Source organism: Sinocyclocheilus rhinocerous, unplaced genomic scaffold (assembly GCF_001515625.1).
Source record: "Sinocyclocheilus rhinocerous isolate Xijiao unplaced genomic scaffold, SAMN03320098_v1.1 scaffold307, whole genome shotgun sequence".
NCBI classification, from domain to species: domain Eukaryota; kingdom Metazoa; phylum Chordata; class Actinopteri; order Cypriniformes; family Cyprinidae; genus Sinocyclocheilus; species Sinocyclocheilus rhinocerous.
Genome location: NW_015662942.1, coordinates 321074 through 334636, shown reverse-complemented (window position 1 = coordinate 334636; position 13563 = coordinate 321074). Strand labels below are relative to the sequence as shown.

At 38.9% G+C, this 13563-nt stretch overlaps 1 protein-coding gene across 1 annotated transcript in view; it reads left to right on the top strand.

The window, feature by feature from the left end:
• The window catches only part of celf2 (cugbp, Elav-like family member 2), a 168557-nt gene that overhangs the window by 25906 nt on the left and 129088 nt on the right, over positions 1-13563 (top strand). The window contains exon 2 of the mRNA XM_016538684.1: positions 9949-9984. Within this exon, the coding sequence (XP_016394170.1) occupies positions 9949-9984 (36 nt within the window). The remainder of the gene's footprint in view (positions 1-9948; positions 9985-13563) is intronic.

Below are 13563 nucleotides of genomic sequence, written 5' to 3'. Positions count from 1 at the left end.
TATTTCGCGTGAAACACTGTTCGCATTCAAAATGAAAAAGAATATTCAACAGGACATAAAGTACTTAAATTGATTGGGTGCAAACATGATATGATTGGTTAATAATGACAATTAGGTAGTCCACCAAATCTGTCTAAATAATCACTAAATCACAATTTATAAAATTTGAGCCACTAAACATGTCCTATCGTCCATGTGTTGTGTTAATAAGGTTTGAGAGCAGTTTGCTAAACTTGTTGCATTTCGACGTGAAGGGCTTTACAACACCAGCATGACTGAATACAGACCGCTGTGGCAGTTCATGAAATCTTGGCATTTCTGTGGACCTCCTCTCCTTTCGTTCCACAGCTCTCCTGTTACACCGCACAGCTGTGGAGTGTGTCCTGTTCCATTTCAACAAACTCTTATTGCTCTAGTGCTTTAGTTCCAGTGCGGATGAATCTTTCTCTTACACTTCTTGCACGCATACACCTATAGAAAGGAAAAATCTCAAATTAGATGTCTTTAATAGCTCATTTGATTCTCCTAGGCAGCAATGAGAGCAAATGGAGACTTTTGCTTCAGATGTTTATTGGAGAAGAAGACCTCAGTAATCTCACGTCTAGAACCAGGGTCCCACATTGAGCCTGCAGTTTAGGCCCCATGTACGTCCCATGTTTAGATGTTAAATCCTTAAATCCAGTCTACAAGTTGGCTTTGACTGCATTTTGGTTTGACCTTTAATGTGTGTATATATATACAGTATATATATATTAATTTCAGTACATCCATTTCATTCATTTTATGTCAGATTTATTTCATTTAACAAAAACTATTACTTTTACTAGTTTAACTATAGCAACACTGCTCCTTAGGAATTTTATGAGATACTAAGTTTATACTTAACATAACTGAGGGCTCCATGAAATCTCTTGAGCTTTGAAAGACTGAGCTTCGAGTAATCAGAGTTATTAAGTATTGAATATTAGCATTGCTCTGTTGAAGGCTAGTGCATACATTAGAGAAGAACTAGGACAGTTAATGCAGTACTCGAACTGTATGACGCTAACTACGTGTGTAGTATGCTGTATGATGTGTGTAGTTCTTTATAACTACACACACACACTTCATTTAGGGCAGACGCTCGAGGCTGCTCAACTCACTGTAATTGATAGTCAGAACAAAGAGGTCAAAACAAAATGTATCACATATGGTGGGTGTATACATATGTTTAGCTTGTTTTTCCACGGCAGCATAAGAATTGGTATGTTATTCTGCCGGGTCATTATTTGTCAGAGACACTTTTTGGCAGAAGCAGTGTTTGGCGGCATACCAGCTTTCTGCCATCAGGTGATACACTGCCTTGTATGTGTGTGTGTGTGTGTGTGTGTGTGTGCCAGAGCATCTAGAACAGCTGCTGGGGCACATCTGTCTACCAAGCAACACATTCAGACACACACACAGTCCTGCACTGTATGGCGAACCCATTTCCTAGCATCCAATGCGCTGTTAGGGGCCTTTCACACAGGATGGGTTCTTGTGGTCCTTCTGTGCTATTCTGTGCCGAGGCAGACGTCTCAGAACCTTGCAACGTGCCACACTGTGTCTTGCACCATGACTACTGTGGTTTTAAGATGCCCTGTCAACTTTCATCTCAAGACCCCTGCATTATTTTCCATTGCGCTGTTGTGTCTAGCTGCTTTGAATGTAAGAATGCAGTATGCAGTTCACTCCAGAATGAAAATTTCCTGATAATTTACTCATCCCCATGCCATCCAAGATGTTCATGTCTTTCTTTAGTCAGTCGAAAAGAAATTAATGTTTTGAGGAAAGCATTCCAGGATTTTTCTCCATATAGTGGACTTCAAAGGGGGCCGACGGTCTACATACCAACATGACTATGGAATGCGTGAAGCCATGGACACGCTTCACAGAGCTAGTGCAAGACAAGCATTTGTGGTTAAAAGTATATAAATTTAAACTTTTTTTTAGAAAATGACTGATCGTTTTACTAGATAAGATGCTTACTCCTCAGCCGGGATCGTGAAGAGCCCTTTGAAGCTGCATTGAAACTGCAGTTTGGACCTTTAACCCGTCGGTCCCCATTGAAGTCCACTATATGGAGATAAATCCTGGAATGTTTTCCTCAAAAACCTTAATTTCTTTTCGACTGAAGAAAGAAAGACATGAACATCTTGGATGACATGGGGGTGAGTAAATTATCAGGAAATTTGAATTCTGGAGTCAACTAATCCTTTAACACTACTTGAACAAACTCTTATCCCTAAAGCTGCATAACTTTGACACAGCATTTGTGCTATATACATGAATGATGGCTCAAATCATGCAGTTTTTAGAGAGGTGTGCTATAATTTTCATAGTGATCCTGTTTATGTTTGGCAAGTTAAAGAAACAAAAATCCTAAAGACTTATATAGGACCAGAATATCTTTAAGGTTGGCTCTTTTGACATGGTCAAGTAAATAACCACCTAATCAGCCAAAACACCTGAGCGACGACCTGAACACCCAAGAAACCAATCAGAATCACCCAAGCAACCAGCCAAATTGACAGTAAACTGATTCCCTGTTCCCGGCTCCATGTAGTTTTGCTACTTCCATCAATATGACAAAATTAATTTTTAATACTCACTTTGACGTATGTAGACACAATGTCAGAACACTCCAGAAACCACTTAGAAACACTCTAGCAGCTGCATAGTAATGCACAAAAAAAGCAACTACCTTAAACACTCTACACTCTCAGAAAAAAAAACGTGCAAAAATTGTACCTTTAGGGCAGGGGTGTCCTGGAGGGCCATTGTCCTACTGAGTTTAGCTTCAATCACAATTAAACACACCTGAACCAGCTAATCAAGGTCTATCTAGGAATACTAGAAACTTCCAGGCAGGTGTTTTACAGCTGGTTGGAGCAAAACTTTGCAGGACAGCGGCCCTCTGGGACCAAGTTTGAACACCCCTGCTTTAGAACAACAGCTTGTCACTGGGGAACTACCTTGGAATGCTTTAGCAACCAATCAGGACTCTCCTGGCACCACGTAGCAGCACTCTAAAAACACTCTAAAGAACACACTAGCAACCAATGCCCTAAAAACTACTCGGACACTGACAACTACCTGGAACAGCCAATAACACTTTAAAACAATTCTCTAGAGAGTAGAATACACTAGTAACCACATAGAAACATGGTAGCAACTGCAACCACTACTGCAACTGCAACCACCAGAACACCCACCAAACACCCTAGTAGGGCTGCACGATTAATCGAATGCGATTTTCATGCACATTTTGATAGTAATGCCGGTTTCTGTAATCAGCAGGAAATCATCATCACGTGCTTTCAGATGGAGCAGAATTTACTACACATAGCCATAGTTCACTGACAAGACGCAGACGATTTTATTACGCGATTATGAAATCGAAGAAATCGTTCGCGATAATGACAGCTGTTTGCATAGCTTCTCAGTGAACTACGGCTCTGTGAAGTAAATGCTGCTCCATCTGAAAGCATGTGAAAATACCACATTTAATAACATATTTTTACTCCAAACTCATTTCATAACGTCAGTCGAGTGTTTGAAATAAATCCTTCTGTGAGATGATGTGGCTTCTTACACAGAATAAGGCACGCAACATATTTCATAGTATTTAAGCAGTGATAAAGGCATTGCATTATAAATATACTTTATTTTAATGAAAATTATAATAATAAGAACTATAAGAATAAGAACTAAGAATATCTTTAATAAGATAAACCGTATATTGTCGTAGTCGTGCGTTTATTAGTCACGTTGAATCAATGAAAGCAGCTGAATCTTCTGTTTATTCAGCTGCAGCGATAGGCATTTTCTGAGTTTCTTCTGCGAGGCGTATTTGGAGTTTCAGCGCGAGAGCGCCCTCTGACCTTTGGATGGAGATTTACTGCTGATCACAGAACCGTGCTTCACTGAAAGATACGCATGACAATCGCAGCTTCTGTCGAATCGCGATCTCGATTCCATTTCGATTTATCGTGCAGCCCTACACCCTAGCAAGACTACTTCTGCAGCCAGACTACTTCAGCAACTGATTAACAATGTGCTAAAACAGAACACCTCAGTAACCACCTAGGAATGCTCTAGCAACTACTCAGAACCCCAGAAACCACTTAACAGCACTCCAAATCACACACAAAACAGCCTAGCAAACTCTTAGAAACATCCCAGCAACTAATTAACTAAATCCCACTCAGAATACTCGGACAACTACCCAGGGGTGTGTTTCCCAAAAGCAACTATGGTCGCAAGTTCTGTCATTACCAACAGAATTCAATGGAGCTTGCAAAAATAGCTAGCTAACAGTTCTTTTGGGAGACACACTCCAGAACAGCCAAACAACTACCTTAAAACACTGTAGCAACCAGCCACTCTAGACACACTAAAACCTACTCAGAACACCAGACAACGTTGGCGCCAATAGCCTTGCGAGCAGCGTGCCGACATATAGCGCTGTTGTGCCTCAGGCATCCCAAGTTTGAGTCCTAACTCGTGGACCTTTCCCAATCCCAAGAAAAAGAACACCAGACAACCATTCAAAACACCTGGACAACTACACTCTTTAGCAACCAAATACCATAGACATGGCAACCACCCAGAACACTCTAGGAGGGAACCACATAGCAACATGCTTAAAAACCACTCAGAACACCTTAGCAAATGCATAGCAACAGTGTTAATTTCGTTGACGAATAATTTTCATCATGATTTTCGTCAACAACATTTTTTTCACAGATGACAACGAGACGATAACGAACTAAAACTCTTTTTGAATGACAAAAACTATGACGAATATTTATTGACATTTTCATCAATAAATAAAAACGAGCCGAAAATGTTAGGGAGGGACGATTTGGGAAGAGATTCATTCAGAACGAATCTGCTGCATAGTTAGGAGGTTAGATGCGTACATATGAACCGGCGGGACATAAGCTAAAATACACTTGCTGCACGCCTCATAAAACGTTCAAAAATGTCAATATGGGGAAGAGCAGACATATAGATAAATCTGACGACGCAAGAGAGAACTCAATTCGGTCCGGTTTCTATCATGGTAAAACCTTAATATCAAACCTATATAATGAGTTTGGAAATTTTTGAGAAATGCTTAATAAATGCATTACACTCTAACTAAACCCATTAGATTTTAGCCGACTAAATTTACTGTAGATTTAGTCTACTAAAATCGTATGATATTTAGTCGACTAAAACTAGACTAAAACTAAAAACAATTCAGATGACTAAAAAATGACTAAAACTAAATGGCATTTTAGTCAAAAGACTATGACTGACTAAAATTAAATCAAAATTTGCTGTCAAAATTAACACTGCATTGTAATACCCTAGCATTGTGACAACGTCTTTGTCATGGGCAAGTACCTTTAATTTAAATGTCATAATGATAATTAGGTTGGTGTGTGGGTCTGTCTCTCTCTGTATCTCTCTCTGGAGAGATGAATTGATATTGTAGCCATTTTCTCATTAGCTATGTGTCCTGGGACTGTTTGACTTTATGTATGCCTGTCTCATAAACCAGCTGAGACGACTGTTCTATAGCCACACTGTGTGTGTTTGTTCTTTCTCTTACGGTTCTTTATAAGGTGTACACATCTTCATTTATAAGTGGTACGCATACTGCGTTATGTTTATGGATTTTTAGCAACAGACTTTAATAGCTCATAATGCCTCAAAAACTGAGATCTGTGAGGGCTTGTGGGTAATGGAGCTTATGAGAAAGGGAGGGTGCAGATGATTGATGAATGGTGTTGTCTAATCTGTTGCTTAAGGTTATGTAACCCGCTGTATAACTCCGATGTGTGTTAGATTGATAGGGTCTAGGCTTTGAACAGTAAATTCACCCTTTGAGCAATTCTTGTCAAATGAAGCCTAGCATTGAACTTCCTAGACAAGTTTGTTGTCTGTCCCCTTTCTCGTTTTTTCTCGCACACTCTCAGACAAACAAATAAAATGAGCGAGGCAGGGGAAAAGGAAAGGGGTTTAGTCTCTTGGCAGTGATGGACGGTGCTGTCTGAAATGTCTGCATAATCGGAACAACGGAATAGTCATCATATTACACCAAAGCCTTCAAAGTGGCTGATGATATTGTAGATTTCTTTTGTCTATTTTACGGTTATCATCAGAATATGTGTGAATTTCCATTTTCACCACCCAAACTGGACCCGTTCCAGTCATTTCCAGCAAGCAATTCTGGGCTGGAAAAAAAAAATGGTTCTGCACTCATTTGAACAAGGAATTGCTAATGTCAGAAGCCAGAGTGATAGAAAGAGGGTAAAAGATCTCAATCTCGTTTGAATATATGTGACGTCTCCTTGTGTTTTGAGTATGAAATATTGGGAGAACTTATTGGGAGTTTAAATCCTGTCAGAAGAGATGAGGGTGAAGTCGTGGGTCAGGGACTTCCTTCCTCCCAAGAGGTTAAACGAGTCTCTCTTGAGTGCCACTCACCCAGAGAGAGTATGAGCTTCGGTCTACCTAACTCAAATCGGACAGACATAGCAACCCGAGGCTTGACTGACCACAAAACATACACTTTAAAGACCCCAGAAGAGTGTTTAAGCAGTCTCCAAGTTCACCAACAAGATGTCCAGGTTCGTTCAGTTTGTTCCAATAAGAGATCCCCTTACAAAAGAGATGTCAAAAAAATACATTTTAAAAATAAATAATAAAAAAAAACGAAAGAAACAAGTTTAGTAACTGCTGTCAGCTGTAGTCTAGTCTGGAGTACTTTTAAACACTCCACCTGTCGAAACTAGCAAATTATCACTCAAAAACATGATGAATTTCTCAAGCAAGCAAAACACATACTGCTAACACACTCTGTTGCACAAGGGCCTTGATAAGAGAGTGGATGTGAGTGTGTTTGTGTGAGAGACAGATAGATAGACGGAGAAGTAAAACGCAGAATGAGTAGAAGAGACGCAGGCACACAGATGGTGGCTGTTGGAGAAAAAGAGATAATGATTACAGATGAGAGGAGATGGAAACCGCACAGTTAGAAAGAAAGAATGATAGATAGAGACAGAGAGGGAGGGGAGATGTTTCATTTCCATCTACCACCCTCCATTTTTTAATAAGGTAATTTTCTATTGGAATCTAGTGCCATATTAAAGGAGCAACGTGTTTTCAGACATGCATTTCACAATCTAGATACCAAATTGTAAGGTCTATTTTATTTATTAATTTATTTTTTCTTTTATTGGTTAGGTAGAAGTTTCGCTTGGACCTCCTCATTTCTGTTGTACGCTGAGCATAATTTTGTTTCTAGCTATAAGTCTTGTTAGGCTTTCTAAGGTATTGTATTTTCAACAAGATAAATGTTCCAAAAGGTAAGCAGCAAAAATATTATGTTGCTTTTTTTTTTTAAATATACTTAAGTAAATATTCTGATATTTTATTAAATAAAGCAACATTTCCTTAAAATTAATTCAATTTAAATATATAGCTCTAAATAGCCACATCTGCTGGTGCTGTCTGCAGTTTTATGACACATTCTTCTGATATATTCAGTCTTGGTGCTCTGGTGGGAAATGAAGGTTCGTGTCCTGCCTGCAACATGTTCTGATCCTATTTTCTGTATCTATCCCCAATAATTTCTTGTGAAAAGAAATGTCAGTTCAGAGTGTAACAGGAGCTTTCAAATAGATTATCTGTGGTTTCTTAACCCCTATTTCTTAACCTCAATTTCTCACCACAGTTTGTGTATTCGTGTGTTTGAGGGGGTGATAGAAGACAGAAAGAAATATGTTTGTGTGTGCAAACACATCTGGGTTAAGGCCTTGCATAATTCATCCCAGTCAGGCTCAATGTGAAGGTTTATACGGCAGAAACCGTGGACAGACCTCTCGCTGTGTGGCTCTTTGAAATGGAAAGTAACCTCCAGCCCACCTTTGCTCTGATCACCATAGCCAGCATATGCTATCCCTCTGCATCCCTCTCATTTGGGCTGGAATAAAGGAATAATTCACCATTAATAAGTGCATAGCTGCCGTCCTGTTATTCGACAGCGCTGATGGCAGCTGTTATCAAACAGCGCCCGTTTCACCGGAAGCTTTCAGAATCATGACCGCACACCTCCTCCCCATTGTTCACAGGGGACCAATTTATTAACATGCGGTGGGAAGCACGGTCTCTTTCTTCATACACGCACATATACACAGCAGGAGCTCAGCGGTCGGAGAACGGAGGGATAAGAAGAAAAAAGCACAAAAAAATTTAAAAAAAACAATTTGGAGTGGGCTGTTTGGTGCTAACAAGAGAGGGGAGTTCATTTTGATTACCTGAGCTCGGGTGCCATGTTGAATGAGGGCCAAAATTAGCCATGGTGAATTGGCCACAATTGATTTGCTCTTTGAATACAGCATTCCGCCTTTTCACGCCAGTTTTTGAAATGGTACTGGATGTTTTTTTCCTGGTAAAGGCAATTGAAAAAGGTTACACAAAGTGATTGCTGGTTTTTATTTCAGTTGATTTATTCCCACAAACAGAAGAGGACACATGTTACCACAAACATACATATATGGCTAAATCTCATATTTTACCACAAAATCGAACGCAAAATAGGACACTGTATTTTGAAAATAACTCAAATAAATAAATAAAGTATTATTAATATTATACTTATTAAATTATGACACCAATTTCAATTATATTTTCATATTAAATTTCTCATTAATGTATGGCATTCTCATTATCGCAATGCAAAATATTTATTTATATTTATATATTAAATAAATATTTTATATTTATGTTCATTTGAACACTTCTTATATTTTGTGGAAATTAAATGAAGGATATATCTGTATACTTCAGTATTACACTTTAATAGTTTACAGTGTAAAACCATTTGCCTCCGTCAGCGTAATGTGTAAATTATGATTCATACAGGATCCGGTTGCTAATGAAGTGCTGTATTAGCCATTTGTAATTGTCAGCGGGAATGAATTTGAGGGGGGTTTTTTGTTTTGTTTTTTGGTGAAATATGTCAAGAGGAGGCTGAAAGAGGTGCTCACAATGTACCATTCCTCCTCTCTCTCTTTCTGTCCATTTTTTCATCTCCACTTCTCTTGGGCTCAGTGGCTTGTGACACTTCATATGTCTGTCTGCTTCTCAGAGAGAGAGAGAGAGAGAGAGAGAGAGAGAGAGGGAGAGACTTTAATACAGGCACCCCTCGCCTCGCACATTCAGCACTCATGTTTTCCCAAAAGCCGAACACTCTGAAATGACAGGAGAATGGAGGAATGGGAAAGAGAGAGAGGGTGTGGATGATTGGATGGGTGAGAGAAAGACGGAGAGAGGGGGGTGTAATATGTGTGTGTCACTTGAGTACTATCACACACACACACACACACACCTCATTACAGCTGTATTATCACAAACCAAGGAGATGTACAAGCACATACACCTGTGCATATTTGATCAAAATTAAAGATGTGCAGATAGGCTTGAAATATCAAGATTTTTTTGTTTTATCGTATTAATGTTGTACTGAGTATCAATCCTATACATTATATTGGCACATTATTTATATATTTATTAAAAAATAAACAAAAAATTTAAATCATACTTATTCAAATTAACTTGTTTTTTGTTTTCTTTAAAAAAATTACATCTATTGATAAATTGCTGCAATTACCCATTTAGACTTTCGACACTTTTTATTTATTTATTTTTTTTCATTGTAGCTCACACAACAGAGTTTGACACTAGTTAACACAAAGGTCATGGGTTCAATTCCGAGTGAATGCTTTAAGTGTTGTATACCTTCAATGCAATAAGCCGATTTGGACTGCCAAATGCGTAAATGTAAATGTTATCACACAATTCTAACTAAAATGGTTGTTTGTGTATGTGACTTTTCACTGAGCTAATGAATTAATTTTCTCTTTTCTCTCACAGGCAGGACGCAAGTGATCTGACTGGAACTATACAGAGGTAGGACTCTCTCTCTCTCTCTCTCTTTCTTTCTTTCTTTCTCTGTCAATTATTTCTAATTCGGGCTAGTAGTGTATTGACTGCTATACTGATGTGATTTTTTCTTTTTCACACACATAAACCTCTATTGTTTTTAACTGAGACCTTGGGTCGATCGCTAGATTGCGTACATGACAAACACAACACTCGTAACACTCGGCTTTGTCCATGTATGATCTCAATAATGTTTAATATAACCTCCGTATATAATAACAGAACATGGCCTGTTATAAAACCTTGGTGAGCTGCCTGCCTAGACAGTATTTTACACCATCCTAGGTTTACTTCCGACCAGTGGCGGCTCTTGGGTTTTAAAATAGAGGAGGCACACTAATTGTTTTGGTCTTGGATCCCTGCCAATTATTATAATTTGCTTAACCACTTTAAAATAGCTTTTTGGTTGCTTTTAGTCAGAAAATTCTCAACACTCCTCAGCGCTGAAAGTGAACACTCGATGCTGATTCGCTAATTTTTGTTACCAACGGAGGCACGAGAGCTCAGCATCTCCCCCGGCCTCCCCCCTCCCCTTCTCTATCATTAGCGGTTGTAATTACATCAGCAGATTCGGCACATTCGCGATAGAAAAGCGGCGCTTTCACGTTATTTTATTACAACTGTGAAATTACAAACAAAAAATACACATTCTGAGTCATGAAATGAAATGAATTATGAATTTTATTAACATTAAATCGTCCTCCTCCCATTTTCACCTCAAAATTATGGGGAAGCTGTGCCTCCCCTGCCTCCCCCGACGAGCCGCCACTGCTTCCGACTTCAATTCCTAAAGGTTGACGAAAAATGTGCAATCCTTTCATAGAAAAAGCCATGCCCAGAATGCACTACAATAAGCTCAGTGGAAAATTTTTGTAAGCTGACAGACAATCTCAGAGAAATGTTGTTCCATACCGAAATTGTATTAGTCGGGTTAAATCTAATTATAAATTGACTATTTTGCCTAAAATTCGTGTAGGTTATGAGTTTTTATGTTTATTTGAATATCATGCTGTTAGCTTAGCAACATGCTAATGCAAACTCTGTTGAAATCAGTTCTTCTTGCTGCCAACCGAGTTTGAATTCAATCATTATGAGGATCCATTTCAGGTAGGCTGCTGCCGTTTAATCCAAAATGGCGGATGAATTGAGAGAATTGTTGACGGTAAATCTGTTTATATCGTGTACAATTCCAAAATGTAGAGTTTTACTAGTAAGTTTATTTAGAGTAAGTTTATCTTACTAAAAAGCCCATTTTGTTTGTTTTTCTATGCTTAATAAAGTTTTGTTTTTAGCTTAGCAACATGCTAACATCAAACTCTATTGTAAGTAATAAGGACTTGAGTTTTCTGAGGCGCTCTTTTTGTATAGGACTGCCTATGTAGACCATTCTAAATCAATAATTTGCACAGTTCCGTTTTTGTTAGCATGCAGTCTTAGAAGATAGTGTCCTATGTAGGCAGTAGACAGCAAGGCAGCCCCCTAGGATTCAGAACAGAACTAATGACAAGCTCACACAGCATTCATATACGATTGGAGGCCTGTTATGTCTGACATCACTAAGCCAGCGTCCAGCAGCAGGAGAGGATGATGGGATTTTTGGAAAGAAGAAAGTGTCACCTCAGACTTTGCCGATTTTAACATAGCCTTTTCTGAATTTTTGATTACGAGAGGAGAGCGAGATGACAGGGAAGAGAAATAAAAGAGAAAAAGGTGTTCTCAGAGAGTCAAGGGTGCAGAGTTGAGGCTGGTAAAGATCTGTGACTGAGGGCCATTAAACCCAGCCCCACGGCTATGAGACGACACATCGAAAGAGCAAGAGAGAGCGCCTGAGAGTTTTTTGATAAACTGCTGATCCTGAAATAGCTACACCTATTTTTCATCGGGAATTCTGTTAAGAATAAATTGTCACGTCTCATCTGGAGAGGAGCTTTCTTCCTCAGGGCGGCACACAGAAGCTCAAAGCCACTGCCGGAGTTCGCCACCCTCTCTGTCGTTACAGCGATGCACTGTGGGTTACCGCCGGCAAAAAGCTGATTGACAGACAGCCTGCGAGTTTTCAAGGGCACTTGCGAAAAGGAAAAAATATGTCACCCTGGGAAAATGCTGTGGACGTTACAGTAAAATGAATGAATATGACATGACGAAAAACTAAATTTAAAGGACGTTTTTCTCAAAAGTCAACAACTTGTTTGACCCAGAAATGAAGATTCTCATCATTTACATACCCTCATATTGTTCCAAATCTGTATGAATTTCTTGGACACAAATGAAGATATTTTGAAGAATGTTGGTAGCCAAACAGTTGATGGTAGCCATTGACTTTCACAAGAAATACTATGGAATTCAATGGCTACCATCAACTATTTGGTTACCAACATTCTTCAAAATATCTTATTCTGTGTCCAACAGCTGAAGGAAACTCCTACAGGTTTGGTAAAGCTCGAGGGTGAGTAAATGATGACAGAATTTTCATTTTTGGGTGAACTATCTCTTTAACTGTAAGTATAGTCCTCATATCATTGTTTTGATTGGTGGCAAAATTAAATATTTTGTCTGCCTTCACTCCATTGGCCCTTGCATGGCTCCTTGAAAATTGTGTGTGTGTGTGTTCCAAAAAGGAGATAACTAATATACGTTTCACTATCAAGATCTGTTATTTCCAGGAATACAATGATGTAATGGGCATCATGTGTTCTTCAAGTGTGCATATGGGTTTAATTTGCCAGATATTGTTGATCGAATCCCCCAACTTCTCTCTTGTGCACCACACCCAGAATTACCTCAGCGTTCATCTGTACGCCAAAAGTCATGTGCATCTGAGTGCATGCGTTCACAGCAATTTTAGTGTGACTTTATATGCAGATGAAGTGCAAAAGAACACAGTGAAATTCACAAGAATAACAAAACACCTCAGGAGCGAGAGGAAATGAACTAGAGATACAGAGCAGAGGAAATGAGAGGAAAGGAGTTTGCTATTGGTGTTAGCAAAAATGATTGGGTTTATATGTACAGTCAGAAAAAAATACTTTATGAAAATATGATAATGCAGATGCGAAGGCTTGGGCGAATGCGTTCTTGCATTACTTAATGCGGTGATGCCTCAGAAACTCAGACAGCTGTTGACCTGCAATATATATGCGCTAATTGGAGCTCTAGCACCCCTTGTGGTATTGGTGAGAATGCCGTACATACCTGCGATAGGTTATGAATAACACTTGAACTTGCGAAACTAGAAACGTTTGTGTTCATGTACATGTGTAAATGTATGTCTGGGGCCTAAGGGGAAAATTCCTCCCAGAGGAAAATTTTACTGTGCAGACTTTGAGAACAATGTGCAATCTATAATAAGCCTAATTTACATATAAAGGAGGTGTATTTGTGCTGAAAAGAAAGACAACGACGTAAATTCCCATGGTGCAGTGCAATACTACTCTCAAGAGACTGGAGGTATAGGTATAGGAAGTCTCCATTTAATATCATTGTTGTATGTCTAAAAATAACAATACTATTTTGAAATATAGCTTCTCTTAATTTTCAACTATTTTT